At 37.3% G+C, this 15,896-nt stretch overlaps 2 protein-coding genes across 2 annotated transcripts; both read left to right on the top strand.

Annotated features, from left to right (window-relative positions):
- The first annotated feature begins 7,993 nt into the window (after positions 1-7,993).
- On the top strand, positions 7,994-11,439 carry LOC106319323 (DEAD-box ATP-dependent RNA helicase 7-like). The gene is made up of 11 exons (XM_013757607.1): positions 7,994-8,488; positions 8,580-8,714; positions 9,157-9,297; positions 9,384-9,495; positions 9,568-9,638; positions 9,720-9,874; positions 9,954-10,065; positions 10,139-10,240; positions 10,331-10,657; positions 10,736-10,830; positions 10,917-11,439. Exons 1-11 carry the CDS (start codon positions 8,084-8,086, stop codon positions 11,227-11,229), a joined length of 1,968 nt encoding a protein of 655 aa, XP_013613061.1. The 5' UTR covers positions 7,994-8,083; the 3' UTR covers positions 11,230-11,439.
- A 2,021-nt stretch (positions 11,440-13,460) lies between these two features.
- On the top strand, positions 13,461-14,627 carry LOC106315562 (probable carboxylesterase 120). The gene has a single exon (XM_013753326.1). The coding sequence runs from the start codon at positions 13,587-13,589 to the stop codon at positions 14,571-14,573; it is 987 nt and encodes a 328-aa protein (XP_013608780.1). The 5' UTR covers positions 13,461-13,586; the 3' UTR covers positions 14,574-14,627.
- Positions 14,628-15,896: the final 1,269 nt, after the last annotated feature.

Below are 15,896 nucleotides of genomic sequence, written 5' to 3'. Positions count from 1 at the left end.
CAAACCTAAAGAGTTATGTGCAATAAAATTGCAAAGATCATTATATGGGTTAAAACAATCTGGACGAATGTGGTATAATCGTCTCAGCGAACACTTAACAAAAGAAAGATACACACGCCGAAAACTCTTCTCTTCTCCTTAATAAGAAACACTCTCTCTCTATATCAGTGTTATTAACTCTACGGGTATAATATTTTGCACTTATTCAAATTCCCGAGATACAATAAAATTCCAGTTCCTTTTATAACAGATTTTACCTTGTTTATTATTATTATAATATTTAAAATGTAAACAATTATTGCGGCTTCTAAGAATTTAAGATCAAAATAGGGAACTCTCTCTCCTCTCTTTTAGAGAGAGGATATTTTCTGTATCATCCTTCTTAACCGTGATATATCTTTCAGAAGTAATAGAGAGAAAGAGAGAGATTTTTTTCTTTTAGATGTGTATATTTTTTATCTTAGATCGAATCTAAACTTTCACTAGGCGAATTAGTTTTCGTTAGACGAGTTTATTTTGCTGTGTTTATTTCCTTTTGGCGATCTTTTTGTTTTGTGCATAATCAGATTTGTTCTTCAAATTTTCTTCTTCTTTTTTATTTTGGAATGAACCAAATAAATCTGCTTTTTACTTGGAGTTTCGTTCTAATCCCGTGTGATTCCAATACAGTTTCTTTTTTTCCACCGTTTAATTCAACAGATTTCTAGGAGAATCAGACTTCTCTATGTGTTTAGCCATTTATGGCGTTGTGAAGCATCTCCAAAGGAAGAAGGTTGGGTTAGATGGATTCCCCGATTCGTTATTTGAAGTGGATTAAGAAGAACATGCATTTTGTAACAGTCATGTAAAGGATCTTACTTCATCTCGACTTATGATTCCTCAGGTTTTAACTCCAGTGGTTGAAGGTTTTCTGTTCGACTTTCAGCGGTTGAAGTGGAAGTCAAACTAGGAGAGCGCAAGATTGAAGGTCTAAAGCTCGAAGTTGTACGAAGTTACACCGGTGATTCGAGTTTTCCATCCCCTGCGGTGGCGCGTATAGTTACGTCTCTAGAAACTCGAGTTGAATGAGAGAGAGGACGTGTGTCCTGGAAGTGTTGCATGGAGGACGAGTGGACTGTGTGTACTAAGCCATGTTCGAAACTACGCTAGGCGCTAGTCAGGCGGACGATATGAGCCTAGCGAGTTAACAATTAATCGGAGATTAATCGGGGCCTAGTATTTTTTTTTTTTTTTTATAAATATATTATGCATCATTAGTTAGTTTTCATGACAATAGACAATTAGTCGAAGTAGCCTGGTGGTTTCATAATCTTTGCTTAGCGTAAGAACCCGGGTTCGACCTTGGATCCACGCGTTTTTCTTCTTTTTAATTTTTTTTTTGCCTTTAATGAAGGGCACTATCGTCATTTCGTCTTCATCTTCCCCATCTGTCTTTAGGGTTTTCAATTTTACAGTTTTTCCATGGCCGTAAAACGTTTATAATCACACATATCATCAGATTTTGGTGTGTTTTCATGTTTTTATACTTAAAACCTATAGATATGTCATAAAAATACAAGATTTTAAGCATTCAAAACCAAAAAGAAAAAAAAATTTGTTGTTGCCGATTAATTGGCCGACTACAGCCAACTCGCTACGGCCAAGCACCGTCGAGCGCCTCCTCGCCGACTAATCGCCTGTAGTACCCGCGTTTTCAAACAGGGGTACTAAGAGATTAATTGAACTAGTTAAATGTGAGCTCAATTTACGTTGGACTTTTATTTTTGAGTTTTGTAATGTGATGGGATTGGAGCTTTTAATTTCCTTGTACTCTTTGGAATTTCTTTCAATAAAATGAAAGAAAAGTTGACAAAAAAAATTTAGGGAATTTGCTGTAAATGGCTATAAAACAAACTATAATTAGCTATATAGCAATGATATTGTTTCTTTTTCATAATACCTGTTATATCCCTATTTCCTTGTCTGCCAACATGTACTCTAGTAACCGGAAGACCTGCATCTTGACAAATATATTTTATTTTTAATATATTAACAGATAATAAAAGAAAAGGACAAAAATAAAATCTCTCCAACACCTTCTTCGTTATTCTCTACCTCTTTCCATCTCTCACTGAGTTGATCTTCTTCTTCTTATTTTCAGTTGAAGTTTTAATTAATCATATCATATCATTTCAAGTTTCTTTGACTTCGATATTGAAAGGAACACAAACTGATCCCCAAATCTCCAGAAAATTTAAAGTTCTAATCTTTAGTGTGTAAAAGGTAGAAGAATCATCATTATCGATACAAGAAAGGAAGAACAACAAGGTCTCTTTTGAAATCATCAGTTTCCCAAAATCATTATTGATACATGGCATATCCAGCACCAAGTCCTTATATCCAGATATCTAGAGAACTATCGAATCCCACAAATATATATGGTTACACCATAACTTATCTGGTTATATTTGATTTCGTCTTTCGCACATAGGATTCTGAATTTTGTATCCGGATTAATTTTTTAACATTCGGTTAAAATCACACATACATATTAATTCATCTCGTATATTAACTCAACTCAACATGAATCTATATGGTATTATCCAATTATATAAGTTTTTCTTGAGTTCACCTTTAAGGTGAACATGTAGGTTCAACAACCAATTGTAATTTGTTATTCATATCTTTTAAAAAAGAAACGAAATAACAAATATCTAACAAGTTATATTATATTTTGAAAATGAAAAGGTAAAAATAAATAAAAACATAATAGTAGTTAAAAATATTTCTAACTTCGTCAGCAAAACACTAAACCTTAAATCATAAATATTAAACCTTAAACCTTAGGGTAAATTTAAAAGTTTAAGGTTTAGGATTAAGAGTTTAGTGATTTTAAGATTTAGTGTTTAGTTTTTCTGACTTAAGATTTAAGATTTCTCCGTGGGTTTAGAGTTTACCCAAGGGTATATGGTTTACCCAAGAGTTTAGGATTTAGTATTTAGGAGTTAGGATTTAGGGTTTAGTATTTAGGTTTTAGGGTTTAGTTTTTTCGTGACGGTGTTACGAATATTTTTTTAAATCATTATTTTAGCAACTACTACTATTTTTAATTTACCTTTACTTTTTTATTTAAAAAACATAATAGAACTTGTTAGATATTTATTATTTTATTTTTTTTAAGATATGAAATATGAAATAACAAAATACTATTGGTTGGTGAATCTACAGGTTCACCATAAGGGATGAAACCCAAGACAAACTTTATATTATACATTCAAAGTACATAATAAAAAAAAAACAATTTCTTGTTATCACCTTAAAAATTCGGGATTATCTGTATATATCTGGTTGTAATATGCATTCGTAAATACTATTGTGGCTAGTGTAATAACACAAAGCCAACCGAATATGTAATATGTGATTTATTGAAGCACAAACGAAGAGTATGTGTTTTATCCAAGGGTTTAGGATTTAGAGTTTAGGGTTTAGTGTTTTGCTAACAGGGTTAAAACTGTTTTTTTAATTTCTTTTTTTTGCAACTAGTATTTTTTTAATTTAAAAAAAATATAATATAAATTGACAATATTTTGTTTTTTTTTTAAGATACTGAATATGAAAAAAAAAATTATTGGTTGTTGAACCGGAGGTGAACCCAAGAATAATGAGATTTTCTTGGGGTCACCCTACCAACCAATAGTATTTTGTTATTTCATATTCAATATTTTTTTTAAAAGAAACAAAATAATTTATAATTTCCAAATTATATTATGTGATTAAAATAAAAAGATAAAATAATAAAAAAAATAGTAGTACTTGCCAAAAAAAATTAAAAAAAATTTGTAATGTCGTCAGCAATACACAAAACCTTAAACCCTAAAATCCTACATATATTTGGATATCTCGTTAGAGAATTATCGAATCTTATAAATATATCCGGTTACAAAGTAACTTATCATGTTATGATTACATGTTTACATACTTAACATACTTACCACCTATGATATTTGGGTTTAGAGATGTAAGGGTTTAGAGATGTAAGGGTCTAGGGTATAGTGATTAATAGTGTATACTGTTTTGTAGCAGGTGTGATGAACTTTAACCCAATGGTTAAGGAGTGTTTATAATTTATGTTTAATTGTTTAAATACTTAACATAGTTTAAATCTATGATATTTGGGTTTAGGGATGTTAGGGTTTAGGGTATAGTGATAACTAATTTTGATGTTGTTTTAGTATCTATGAAGTTTATACTTTTTGATGACAATGTTCTCTAACTTAATATCATGGTTAATGATTTTTGGTCTAGGGCTTAAAATTTAAAAATTTATCTGATGTGACCTCTGATAGTTAGGGTTTGGATTTTCACCATGGTATATATATATATGGAAATCTCGTTAGAGATTTATCGAATTTTATAAATATATCTGGTTACAAAGTAACTTATCCTGTTATATTCCTCATCTTGATTTTGTACATAGGGTTCAAAAACGAAGTTATCAACAGTTTAGAAACTAACGCTGTAAATTCAAAATATTTGCTTGGGCTAAATTGTAAGATGGAAATGTCTGGTGCTTAATCAATAGGATATTTCTGCACATAATGAAAGTCTGAGTCTCTTTGTAAAAAAAAAACAGAAGTTCATGAACCTTTTTTTTTTGCAAAAGTGGGAAATCATCATTGGGACTCCTCTTCACTTCGATCCCGACGGCAAAGCCTTAATCCGGTGAAGCCGGCCTCGAAGGAGCAAGACATGACGAAGAATGAAGCCCTAGGAATGGTCTTTCCACGCCGGAAAAGCTTGAATCCTCTGAACGATCAGAATAAGGTAAAGCTTGAAGATAAGTTGTGTATTCTATTAATTTCTCAGTCCGGTTGTTATGAGCGATTGTCGCGGCTGAGGATCTCGACGAACACGATGAGGAAGACAGAGACGCCACAGAGGAAGTAGTCCTGTCGTGGCAGAGAAGCCGGCACAGAGCCGAGAACGAAGATAAAGTTTGTGGTGGTTCGCGGAAGTGGTCCTGTCGTGAGACGACGGCCATGGTGGCTCTGGTTTCAGTTGATGGCGGAAGAAGAAACCGGCGACAGAATTGGCGAACAAGGACATGGAAGAGAAGGAGGTGGCTTGGTTCCGTCGATCAATTCCTTTTAAAATTATTATTTAGCTAACCGGTTTCATATGTGGAGGAGTAGAGAACACATATATACTTGAGTTATTTTCTTTTTCAATTTGTTTACGTCCTTGTCAACTTTTCATCAATCAAACAATAAGAAATTCATACCTGATAATTTGCCGGTTCCAAGTCGAGCTAGTAGGTATATCTGATTGTTGTCGAGGACATAAATGTCAATGTCTTATCTTCAATCTTCATGTTCACAAATTAATAAAAGAAATGCACACTTCCGCAAATTTCTCCTATAATTTGTATATTCACCTAATTGAGCCAAAAATTTAAGATCAAAATAAAAACAATGACCAAAAACATATAATTAGATCAATTTTTAATCATCAACTTCATATTCCTCTCTCTTCTTCTCTCTGTTCACACATCTCCATCTTTCCTAGAGATGAAGTTGAGAAGAGATGATAAACTTTTTATTTTTTGTTTCTGATCTTAGATCAGAATTGGTTTCGGGTTAGCTGATTAAAGCTTCCTTTTGAGGATAAAGCTTCCTTTTGAGGATTCTGTTGTGTAATTTCAAAACGGGTTTTGGGTTGTTCTTCAAGTTTTATCTTTTCCTCACCTGTTTTGAATCCAATAAAGTTAATATCTCCTCTTTCACAGCAAATTTCAGATTCCTCTTGTTAGTGTTAGGATTCTCTCTCTTCATGGATTCCACTTAATCCTTTCTAATGAGAGTCAATCTCTACTCTCTTTATGTGAAGCCAAAGATAGGCTTTTTAGTAGAGTTTCTTTGAAAAAGGGAAGCTGTGTTGTTGGATTTGCTCTCGGCTGAGTCTTATAGAGGTTTAGATAAGCCGACATCTTCTTTGATGGTCCGACAAAAATCTCTTATAGATCATCCGAGATTTTCTCTGAGTTATTATCTAGTGAAGTATGAGATTCCAAGCATGGGCGAGGAAGGAGTTAGGCTACTTCTTTTGGTATCGGAATTCAGGCGCTAAAGAAAAGACATAGATAGAGAAACGATTTCAGAGATCACCAGTGGAGGAAGCGTCACGACGGTTGTGTTCGCCGCTTCCGGTGTGAAAATCGTGCATTTGGACGCATGTCTTGTTGAAGCAAGAGAAGCTGACACGTGGTAGACACTAAGCAACTACCGTTTCTCTATTTGGGCTTAATGTTTTTTTTTTTTTTTTGGGCCTTCGAATCTGATAATAAATGTAACTGTTTATTGGGCTTTCCTTAATGGAAACAAAACAAGTTGTTCTTGTCTAGCTGTTCTACTTTCTCTTTAGTTTCCAGTCATATTGTAAGGAATGTGTTAAAATTCAGTTGTTTCTAAATAAAGAAATGTTTATTCCCATATTTGCTTGGATTCCAGGTTCGGATCGGTTAACCGTAACCGCGCTACTAAATAGGTATGATAAATGATGACTTATAAAACTTTGTTGGGCAATTCACACTCTTGCATCAACTATTCACACACAATATGTTATAATCAGTAAGTCATGAATCACTTGACGAAAGTGATTCGCAGGTTTGATTATGACTTTATGTAATTGAAAATGATGTCTTTTGTTTTTTTTTATCTATGATCATTGCTCTCATGGACTAATGCTATACTTGCATTTAGCTTGTTTATATATGCAATAAAGTTGTTCCATTTTGAGTACAAATACCTGTGTAGAAGCAAAAAAAGAAACACTTTACTATTCCTTCCCTATAAATAAACTAGAAACCTAAGCTTAGCCAGCCCCAGCCGTCAAGCAGACCATCCCTTACTGCCCTCAAAGATCAATCAAAAAAGGTATGAACTTTATCCAAAACTTTAGATCTGGTTAAAGAACTTTTGAGCATTTAGATAATCTCAACTTTTGACTACTCTGTTTTGGACGTATACTCCAGCTTGTTATTGTGCGAACCGTCCAGTGATTCTTGTTATTGTGATTACTCTGTATAGATTTCGATTTGGATAATCTCAACTTTTGACTACTCTGTTTTGGACGTATACTCCAGCTTGTTATTGTGCGAACCGTCCAGTGATTCTTGTTATTGTGATTACTCTGTATAGATTTCGATTTGGATAATCTCAACTTTTGACTACTCTGTATAGATTTAGTTTTCTTCTCCTTTCTTTCTCCTCGATTGATTCTTCTAATTATTATTTTCAGAGAAATGGCAAATTTTCCCGTGGCCAGCCTCACTGATCTGCCTCAGGATCATCTTCCCGTCGCTGTCCAATTGGTCCTCGCAGATTCCGTTAACCAAGCTCTAACGCCAGACCAGTGGCTCTTGTTGTTCAGGAATGCAGATGCCTTTGGGGGTCCGATTAATCCGTATTGGATCCCACCGGATGCGGCTGGCTTGTGGCGGATTGGGTTGATAACCCGCGCACATTTGATTACAATTACTGGATCGAAGGCAGCCAGAACGTAAACTTTACGGGGGACTTTGCGGAGGTCAACAACGATTTCAGAGATCACCAGCAGAGGAAACGTCACGACGGCTGTGTTCGCCGCTTCCGGTGTGAAAATCGTGCATTTGGACGCATGTTTTGTTGAAGCAAGAGAAGCTGACACGTGGTAGACACTAAGCAACTACCATTTCTCTATTTGGACTTAATGTTTATTTTATTGGAACAAAACAAGTTGGCAAAAAAAAAGATCAATTTTTAATTATAAGATACATAATCTATCTTTATTAATATAAAAAATATAAGGTAAAATTCTTTATTGACCTAACAAAAAATCGATGCCGACACGCATTGTTACTTACCAATAAGAAAACGGCAAGTCACTAAACCTAAACTGAACGGACGAGATTGCAAAGTTTTATTAGGGTTTTGATCAACGGCGCCTCAACGGCGACTCTAAAAACTATAAAAACCCTACACTTGTCTCCTCCTCCTCTCTACCTCTCCCTGCTTCTCTCACCCCTCCCACCGCCTCTATCTCTCAGACAGAAGCAGGAGAGATTCCAATGCCTTCCTTAGCTTTATCCGACAAGAAGAAAGAGGAGAAGAAGATGAAGAAGAAGATAGATTTGGAAACCACAACCCCAGAGCAGCAGGACTCTAAGAAGAAAGGGAAGAAGCTGAAGCTCTCAGACTCCGATGGAGAAGAGAAGAAGAGTAAGAAGAAGCGCAAGTCTATTGACGAATCCGAGGAAGAGCCCGAGAAGAAGAGCAAGAAGGTGAAGCTGAGTAGTAGTGTTGAAGATGTCAAAGTCGATAACCCTAACGCCGTCTCGAACTTTCGTATCTCTGATCCCTTGAAAGCCAAGCTTAAGGAGAAGGGCATCGAAGCTCTCTTCCCGATTCAGGCCACGACGTTCGATATGGTTCTCGATGGTGCTGATTTGGTCGGAAGGGCTCGTACTGGTCAGGTAAAAAGTTTGGTACTTTATCTTATGTTTTGTTTGGTGTGAAGAGTTTCAAAAGTTTGTCGCTTTGCTGATCGTGTGTGGTGTGGTGCAGGGTAAGACGTTGGCTTTCGTGTTGCCTATATTGGAGTCATTGATCAATGGCCCTGCGAAGAGCAAGAGGAAGAATGGTTACGGCAGGCCTCCTAGTGTTTTGGTTCTTTTACCAACCAGAGAATTGGCCAAGCAGGTAATAACTTTTTTGAGATGTTATTCAATGTTCTAAAAATTGGTTATACTCTAAACAATTTACTTAAAATCCGATTTAAGCATATTCAAATCGTTTAAAACAATTTAAAATTGGTCTAATTTGATCTAAATAGTTGTAAATCAACTCTAACAAGGTTTAGACTAAGTCCAAAAATTTGTCTGATTTTTTTTTTCTGTATCTAATGTTTAAATAATTTTACAATTCATTAATGCCTAGTTCGCGTATCTCGTTACCTCCTAGCAATTTCAAATGATTTTTTATTGATGGTATGGTTTTACTTTGCAGGTGTTTGCTGGCTTTTTTTTCTATATCTAATTTGTAAATAATTTTACAATTCATTAATGCGTAGTTCACCTATCTAGTTTACCTCCTAGCAATTTCAAATGATTTTTTTTATTGATGGTATGGTGTTACTGTGTAGGTGTTTGCTGACTTTGAGGCATACGGAGGAGCTGTTGGGTTAGCTGCTTGCTGTGTCTATGGAGGCGATCCATACGCACCTCAAGAGCATAAACTAAAGAGAGGTGTGGACATTGTAGTTGGGACCCCTGGTCGTATCAAGGTATGTCTCTTTCTTAAATCAAATTATTGTTTTTTTTTTGTTTGTGTGGTGGTCTGTTTACATTGTATGTGATTTATTCATTGTAGGATCATATTGAAAGGAGAAACCTTGACTTGACTTATCTGCAATTCCGCGTTCTTGATGAAGCTGATGAGATGTTGAGAATGGGATTCGTTGATGATGTTGAACTTATATTAGGTAATTTAATTGTGTTTTTTTTTTTGTTTCTTCTGATATGAGGCAACTAACTCTGTTGGTCTAATCTTTCAGGGAAGGTGGAGGATCCTAAGAAAGTTCAGACGCTTCTCTTCAGTGCTACATTGCCATCGTGGGTTCAAACCGTACGTCCCTTTTCAAATATTTCAATTTTTACTCTCTATCGTGAGTTAGTTAACCTTTTGAATCTCTCTTGCTACTACCAGATTGCTGCTAGGTTTCTTAAACAAGACAAGAAGACTATTGATCTTGTTGGTAATGATAAGATGAAGGCTAGTAATAGTGTTAGACACATTGCTCTTCCCTGCAGTAAGCAAGCCATGTCTCGTTTGATTCCTGACATCATCAGCTTATACAGCAGGTAACCATAATCATCTTTCCCTAGTTTTAATGTTATAGTCTCTTTATCTAATTCTTTTTTTTTTTTCATAAATTCTCAGTGGAGGTAGTACAATCATTTTCACTGAGACTAAAGACCAAGCTTCCGAGCTTTCTGGTCTCTTGCCTGGGGCAAGAGCTTTGCATGGTGACATCCAACAATCACAGCGTGAGGTATGTGGTTATTATACTTTCTTATCCTACTGAATCGCTCAGGCAAAGCTAATGATGAATCCTGTGATTGTAGATTACTCTTGCTGGATTTAGAAAGGGCAAGTTCTCGACATTGGTTGCTACAAACGTTGCTGCTCGGGGTCTAGATATCAATGACGTGCAGCTAATCATCCAGGTCAGTGGCAGCCATCAATCTCTAATCGTTTTTGTTTAATTGCTAACGTTAGTGTTGTTCTAACGTAACGTTTTTGTTCTCTTCGTGTAGTGTGAGCCTCCACGTGATGTTGAAGACTATATCCATCGTTCAGGCCGAACAGGAAGAGCCGGCAACACTGGAGTTGCGGTTATGCTGTACGATTCTAGAAAGTCTGGAGTATCTAGGATTGAGAAACAAGCCGGTATCAAATTCGAGCACGTTTCCGCACCTCAGCCTAATGATATCGCCAGAGCTGTTGGTATGGAAGCTGCTGAGAAGATCACGCAAGTCTGTGACAGTGTGGTTCCTGCGTTTATGGCGGCTGCCAAGGAATTGTTGGAGAGTTCTGGTGTGTCTGCAGAAGTACTCCTTGCTAAAGCTCTTGCGAAAACCGCGGTAAGTGTCTCATGAGTCCTCACATTCTTTATCTTATTGTTGTTTTGAAGCAAAGTACTAAAGAGTTTTTGGTTGCAGGGCTTCACTGAGATAAAGAAGAGGTCACTTCTAACATCAATGGAGAATCATGTCACACTACTTTTTGAAGCAGGGAAACCCATTTACACTCCATCGTAATCTCCTCTTCTCTTACCATGCTTGTGTAGTTTTTGCTAAACATTAAAAAGGAGAATACTAAAGGGGATTGTGGTTTGTGCAGATTTGTATTTGGTGCACTAAAGAGAATCTTACCAGAAGACAAGGCTAATTCGATTGAAGGGTTTACTCTAACGGCAGATGGACAAGGTGCTGTTTTCGATGTTGCACAATCGGATGTAGACCAGTTCATTTCAGCTGCGCAAAAGACTGCAAGTGTGAGCTTAGAGGTTGTTAAGGAGTTGCCTAAACTTCAAGAGAGGGAGCCAATGGCAAGAGGAAGATTTGGCCGCCAAGGTGGCCAAGGGTTTAATAATCGTGGCAGAGGAGGTAGATTTGGTCGTGGTGGTCGTGGTGGTGGAGGCCAGAGATGGTGAAAAACTTTAACACAACACCTAATCAAAAACTCTTATACTTTCATCTTGCTGTGGAAGTTTCTCTACTTTATAATAGTGTTTGTGTGTTTTTTTTGTTTTATCTTTCTATGAACAACTTAAGAGGGGAGCTCTTGTGTTCCCCTTTCAGTTTTGTGTAATTTTAATGACAATGATGATACAATTTCTTTCAATATAGGGTATTGATTTTTCCTAAAGCTATAGTTTTGTTTTATGCGCAAGATATCTAATATCAACGGAGGATGTGCTGAGTTTGTTACTTTGAATGTCTATTGAAGAACAAAATGTACCTTTCTACGTCTTGTAACTTTCTAACTTTTAAAAATATTAGCTGGCAATTCGTATGCTTAACTGAATTTAGAAAACACAACTAATGTATATGCGTTAATCTAAGGAGCATTTTGATTATATTATTGGTTACTATCTTCATGAAAAAGATATTTTAACAAGACTTGTGAATTAAGAAAGGCCTCTTGTTCAATGCACTAAAGAGAGAACAAAAATTACGTTCTCCACTTGGAATGTCATTGTTTTTGTGGATTGTGGTTGAGTAATTTTTCTTCTCCACTTTAGTTGCATTAACTACAATATTTTCATTGGGTATTTAAGTTATTTCTTCATTTCAATTTGCGTTTAAAAATGATTTCGTATTGGGGCATGTTTGTTTCTCCATCTGGAATTCTCCATCTGGATGAAGATGAGAGTTTTGTTTGTTTAGGCACTAAAAGTACAACTCATTCAGATGGATCATCCGGATGACTTTTGGAAATTTAGGCTTAATTTTAAAGTCCATTCAGCTGAACCAATTTGGATCATTTGAATGGAAATGGTTCATTCAAAATGGTATAATGTCTATTATACCCCTAATGTAATTCACAAATTACAAACCTAAACATAATATCATTTTTGTCACAAACGAAAACTACAAAAACACTTTTCCCGTGCTAAAAACTACTTTTTCACTCCAAAACCCCAAAACGCATTTTCCCGCTAAAATTGCAAAAAAATGTTTTCCCGTCAAAATTGCAAAAATGTGTTTTTCCGCAAAAACCGAAAACATGTTTTCATGCCAAAATCACAAAAAAATGTTTTCACGCCAACACCCTAAAATACATTTTTCCGTCAAAACACAAAAAACCACGTTTTTCCGCCAAAGTCGCAAACCGTGTTTTTCCGCCAAAATTGCAAAAATGTAAAAAACGCGTTTTCTCGCCAAAACTGCAAAAACGCGTTTTCTCGCCAAAACCGCAAAAACGCGTTTTCCCGCCAAAACCGTAAAAACGCGTTTTCTCGCCAAAACTGCAAAAACGCGTTTTCTCGCCAAAACCGCAAAAACGCGTTTTCCCGCCAAAACCGTAAAAACGCGTTTTCTCGCCAAAACTGCAAAAACGCGTTTTCTCGCCAAAACCGCAAAAACGCGTTTTCCCGCCAAAACCGTAAAAACGCGTTTTCTCGCCAAAACTGCAAAAACGCGTTTTCTCGCCAAAACCGCAAAAACGCGTTTTCCCGCCAAAACCGTAAAAACGCGTTTTCTCGCCAAAACTGCAAAAACGCGAAAAACGCGTTTTCCCGCAAAAACGCGTTTTCCCGCCAAAACCAAAAAACCGTTTTCCTGCCAAAATTGCAAAAACACGTTTTCCCGCCAAAACCGCAAAAGCATGTTTTCCCGCCAAAATCGCAAAAATGTGTTTTCCTCCAAATGCGTTTTCCCGCCAAAAACGTGTTTTCCCGACAAAACCGCAAAAAATGCGTTTTCCAGCCAAAATCGCAAAAACGTGGTTCCCTCCAAAACCGCAAAAACGTGTTTTCTCGCCAAAATTGATATCAAATATATGATTAAATCAAAACATGGGTATATATGTAATTTGGTTATTAAACTCATTTGAATAATTCATCTAAATGGAGAAACAAACATAAAATTCATTCAAATGGTTCATTCAAATGACTCATCCAAATGGAGAAACAAATATGACCAAAAATTTGAATGGATCATTTAGACGGAGCACATAAATGGATCAGCTGAATGGATTCATCTAAATGAAGAAACAAACGGGGCCTTTACCTTCAACTATGAGTCTATGATCACTTGTTTAGCTTGCATTTAACAGAAGAAAAAAAAGGCTTCGTGTCACTTTTTCTAGTAAAATATGAGACGTGCATTCATGATGAAATTTTATATATATATTTCCTTTACTAATAATAGTATAATATTACCTTCAAGTTGCAATTTTTTTTCTACCCGATTTTAGCATTATATAAACACAATACTGAAGATCGTTAGTTCAGACATAATCGTCGGGAAAAAAAAAATTCAGACATAATCCAACGACTCACAAAATATGTCCGAACCAACTCCAATCTCTGATCCTTACGCTTATCTCAACATCGTAAAGAACCCAGATGGCTCCATCACCCGCGACCTCACCAAGTTCCCGTGCACCCCAGCCACACCTGATCCCTCCCCACAAACCCCCGTCGTATCCAAAGACGTCTCCATCAACAAGTCAAAGTCCACGTGGATGCGTCTCTACGCGCCCTCCTCCACCCTAAACGACACCGTTCCCTCTCAAAAACTCCCTCTCATCGTCTACTACCACGGCGGAGGATTCGTCCTCTGCAGCGTCGACCTCCAAGTCTTCCACGGCTTCTGCTCCGACATGGCGCGTGACCTCAACGCGATCGTCGCGTCGCCTTCCTACCGTCTCGCTCCCGAGCACAGGCTCCCGGCGGCGTACGACGACGGCGCGGAGGCGCTGGAGTGGATCAGAAACTCCGACGAGGAGTGGATCAAATCTCGCGCCGATCTCTCCAACGTCTTCCTCATGGGGACGAGCGCCGGCGGGAACTTGGCTTACAACGTCGGGATGCGATCCGCCGCCGCATCGGATCTGAGTCCGTTGCAGATCCGTGGGATGATTCTGCACCATCCGTTCTTCGGCGGCGAGGAGAGAAGCGGATCTGAGATGAGGCTTGCGAACGATCAGGTTTGTCCGCCGATCGTCTCCGACGTGTTCTGGGATCTGAGTCTTCCCGTTGGTGTTGTTCGGGATCACGAGTATTCGAATCCGACGGTGGGAGATGGATTGGAGAAGATCGGAGGGTTGAGATGGAGGGTGATGGTGGTTGGAGGGGAGGAGGATCCGATGGTGGATCGGCAGAGGGACGTGGCGAAGCTGATGAAGAGGAAGGGAGTGGAGGTTGTGGAGATGTTTAACGACGGCGATGTTCACGGTGCGGAGATCGGAGATCCGTCTAAGCGTAAACCTTTATTTGCTTCCATCGGGAAATTCATTTCCTCTTCTGCTGCACTGTGTAACATTTTTTAAGAAAAAAACTAAAAAAAAATTATTCTATAGGCCCAATACTTACGCTTATGAATAAAGTTTTCTTACCTATATAGGTTTATTATATATGGAGTAGGCCCAAGAGGCTCCTCTCTTAAACATCTCTCCTAGGCTTCTCATTTGAAACTCCTTGCATGGGACAGACAAACTAAGAGCATGAATATCGCCGTTTCTTAAAGCTGTTTCTTAGGATTATTAGGATTTAAAGAAAAAGAAATTTGCCTATTATTAGATGAAACGTTCCTTAATTAAGGACAATAACAAAGGTTCCTTATGAACACGTGTCTCTTCTTCTCTTTAAAGAAAATTCGACGGTACTTCTCCCACCGCAATCGCTCCAACCACCACCGCTTCCCTCCCTTTCCCAGTTTCCACGATTAGTCGCCACTGTTAATGAGAGCTTTACTAATCAATAGCTAGGAGCGAGAATCTGCTTTCCTTCTGGAGATATCGGCGGCAATAATGATAACGGAAACGGCATTGGCAGAGACGATGGTTGGTGGTTTAACGGTGGTGATAAGTCTTGTCCTGCTTCTTCCAATTACGATTAACTCTGATGACTCTTCTTACCACGCTTGATTGAATTGGATTTTCAGTTTTAATGGAATTTAAGTTTCTGGGTTTGATTGTTTGTCCATAAAGCTTTGATCTTTGATGATATCTCTTTTTGAGTTTTGCTTCAATAGATCTATGTTCTTGCCTTGTTTATTTACTAAGAGATAACAAAAGTATCTACCAATAATCTACACATTTCCTATTGTACCTTAGCATTGTCTCTTAGTCTTCAAATATTAATAGAAAATGCTAAGAGACCAAAATTTTGTCCCGGTGATAATGTTGGTCTAAGAACTTAACCTATGTCCGAGACATTCCAACTTTCCAACAAGCGCATGCAAATGCTCTCTTTGAGTCCATTCACCCGTTCGTTTGAAATCTTTTATAGTAGAATCTGTTATCTTATTATCAAAGCCAAAGCTCGGTATTTATACAAGGATTCAAGGACTATGCCCTATTACGCCATATTATCTAACTAGACTTGAGAGTTTATTTCAATACTCTCCCTCAAGTTGGATGTGTGGGATTGTGAACACCCAACTTAGACAAGAGATTATCAAACAGTGGTCTTGGTAATACTCTAATGAGAATGTCTACGAACTGATTCTTTGTACTGACATGCTCAGTCAGTGAGCACTTTTTGAATGACTAGAAAGTTCTTGATATGTAGGCTCGTACTTCTCCTGAAATGATATCTATACCATTTTATTAAGTTAGCTCCCTAGTCAATCCTCCCCCCCCCCCCCCCCC

This window comes from Brassica oleracea, chromosome C9, assembly GCF_000695525.1.
Source record: "Brassica oleracea var. oleracea cultivar TO1000 chromosome C9, BOL, whole genome shotgun sequence".
In the NCBI taxonomy this organism is placed as follows: domain Eukaryota; kingdom Viridiplantae; phylum Streptophyta; class Magnoliopsida; order Brassicales; family Brassicaceae; genus Brassica; species Brassica oleracea.
The sequence above is the reverse complement of the archived record's forward strand: the minus strand, read 5'-3'. Positions and strand labels throughout refer to the sequence as shown.

Excerpts from the sequence above, each read along its gene's own strand:
- LOC106319323 (XM_013757607.1), top strand. The coding sequence starts at position 8,084 with ATGCCTTCCTTAGCTTTATCCGACAAGAAGAAAGAGGAGAAGAAGATG. Across the intron at positions 9,298-9,383 it reads GGACCCCTGGTCGTATCAAG|GATCATATTGAAAGGAGAAA; the intron begins GTATGTCTCTTT and ends TATTCATTGTAG. Across the intron at positions 10,658-10,735 it reads AAGCTCTTGCGAAAACCGCG|GGCTTCACTGAGATAAAGAA; the intron begins GTAAGTGTCTCA and ends TTTTGGTTGCAG.
- LOC106315562 (XM_013753326.1), top strand. The coding sequence starts at position 13,587 with ATGTCCGAACCAACTCCAATCTCTGATCCTTACGCTTATCTCAACATC.